Source organism: Neopelma chrysocephalum, unplaced genomic scaffold, assembly GCF_003984885.1.
Source record: "Neopelma chrysocephalum unplaced genomic scaffold, ASM398488v2 Primary Assembly neopelma1_200, whole genome shotgun sequence".
Classification (NCBI taxonomy): Eukaryota; Metazoa; Chordata; class Aves; order Passeriformes; family Pipridae; genus Neopelma; species Neopelma chrysocephalum.
Genome location: NW_020897862.1, coordinates 43,138 through 45,363, shown reverse-complemented (window position 1 = coordinate 45,363; position 2,226 = coordinate 43,138). Strand labels below are relative to the sequence as shown.

At 50.2% G+C, this 2,226-nt stretch overlaps 1 protein-coding gene across 1 annotated transcript in view; it reads right to left on the bottom strand.

The window, feature by feature from the left end:
* Positions 1–2,226, bottom strand: part of CCDC30 (coiled-coil domain containing 30) — a 37,172-nt gene that overhangs the window by 27,150 nt on the left and 7,796 nt on the right. The window contains exon 4 of the mRNA XM_027702923.1: positions 1,084–1,264. Within this exon, the coding sequence (XP_027558724.1) occupies positions 1,084–1,264 (181 nt within the window). The remainder of the gene's footprint in view (positions 1–1,083; positions 1,265–2,226) is intronic.

Below are 2,226 nucleotides of genomic sequence, written 5' to 3'. Positions count from 1 at the left end.
AGTGATGCTCCCCTGAACAATGGGGTGCTTAATCCACAGTTTCTGGTTCACAGGGATGGACAGCAATGACATCATCTGGTGGGAATAATCACTTTCAGGGAGACTGTTTTCCGGGAAAACAGATCTCCCAAAGTGTCCTGGTTTAAAACCACAGAAATTGTGCCCAGTGTAAGAACTGGGCAGAATTTGTGTTCGGTGGAAAACAAGGAGCATTAGGCTCATAAAAATTCCCTAAAAGTGTTCAAGGTGAGGTCCAGTGGAGGGTGTCCCTGTCTCCTCCAAACCCAAACTGTTGTGTGATTCCATTCCTGTCTGCAGGAAGAAGTTGAAAGGCACAAAAGCAGAAGGCCAAGTCCTGATCCCTATTTGAGGTCTTGCCCCCTCTCCCTGCTTTCCCCCAGCTCCAGCTCCTTCCTCATTTCTTGGTCACTCAGAGACAAACAGCAGTTCCACAGAATTCCAGAATGCTCCAGGAAATAGCCACATTCAGGAGTAGGTGGGAATTGGTGGCCTTAAAATCATAGAAGGGACCCCCAAGTATCATCCAGTCCAACTCCTGGCCCTGCACAGACACCCCAACGATCCCACCCTGACCCTGAGAGCTGTGCAGACGTGGGAGCAAATCAAATGCAAATGTCCAAGGGTGGAAACTAAGAAAGACACTGACTTAAAATCAAAGAATTCCAGACTGGTTTGGGTTGGAAGGGATATTAAAACCCATTTCATCCCACCCCTTGCCATGGGCAGGGACACCTGCCACTATCCCAGGTTGCTCCAAGCCCCGTCCAACCTGGCCTTGGACACTCCCAGGGATGGGGCAGCCACAGCTTCTCTGGGCAACCTGTGCCAGGGCCTCCCCACCCTCCCAGGGAAGGATTTCTTCCCAATATCCCATCTAAACCTACTCCCTGGCAGTTTGAAGCCATTCTCCTTGTCCTCGCACTGTCTGCTCCTGTAAATAGTCTCTCTCCACCTTTCCCACAGCTCCTTCAGGTACTTCACCACTGAGACTCCACTGAGGACTCAGAGACGGGAGAAACAGTTGTAATTGCAGAAATATCCCAAAGACATTCCCTTCCCAGCCTGAGCAGCTGAGCAGGAGGTACCTGGATGCCCTCTGTGGTGCTGTGGAGCAGTCCCAGTTTCCCCAGCAGTGCTGTCCTCTCCACCAGCAAATAGGCGACCTGCTCGCTGGCAGCGCTGTGAGCGATCTGGGACAGCCCTTCCTGCTGCAGCATCTCCTCCACCTCCTTCAGCTGGGCTTCTGCAAGGCAAGGCAAGGCTTGGGGTGAGCAGAGGAGCAAACAGGGCAATGATTTCCTGCAGATCTGCTTCCCAGATCCTCTAATTCCCCAATGCAGCAGCTCCCGTTTCTCCTGGAGCCCAACAGCTCCTCGAGTCTCTCCTCCTGCTTCCCACTCCCTGTTCTTACCTGTTATCTCAGCTCTACTCCCTCTCTCCCGAGGTTTCTGCTCATTCATCCCCTTCCCTGCCTGCCAAGCCATAGGACCTGCTACACCCAGTTGAAGTTCTCCTGCCTGGTTTTCCACAGAGGAGTTTCTACAACCATCTTCTCCTCCCAGCCTGGTTTATCCTCACCCCGTTAACCCTGAGTGGTGGAAACCAAACAGGTTAAACATGAGGGAACCATGGAATGATTAAGGAAAAGACCTCAAAGATCATCAATTCCAACCTTCAGATACCCAAGATCTCTTGGAGAGAAGCAAGAGACACAAACCACCGGATCACTCCTAGAGAGCATCACTATTTTCCCAAAGAGAGAGGCAGATCTAAATATCTTTAAGAATTAAAGTGCCAATCCTTCACCATTTATCCCAAAATTATAGCCAGGAACACTCTGTACTGGGAAAAACTTCCAGATTAAATGGCAGATTTGTGACAACAGCACTTGCAGAAGTCAGTTTATGGCCAGGCACTGCTGTGTTTGTGAAACAAACAGGTGCTAAAAAGATTCCCTCGTTTTTGTGGCTGGAATTTACCTGCCAGGAGAAAATGAGGAAACTCTGGTCTCTGGAGTGGTCAGGGCAGTATCTCCTGCACCAGATCCAGCAGCTTGTGGAGCCAGGGAAGGGCTTTTCCAACCCTCCCCGTGTAATTCATATCAAAACAAATCCAAATTTCTGGCCCAAACAAGGTTATAAAGGTTTCTGAGGATGGGAGTGCAGGGAGCTGTAAGGAAGGAGGAGGGATATTCCCACTTTTTCA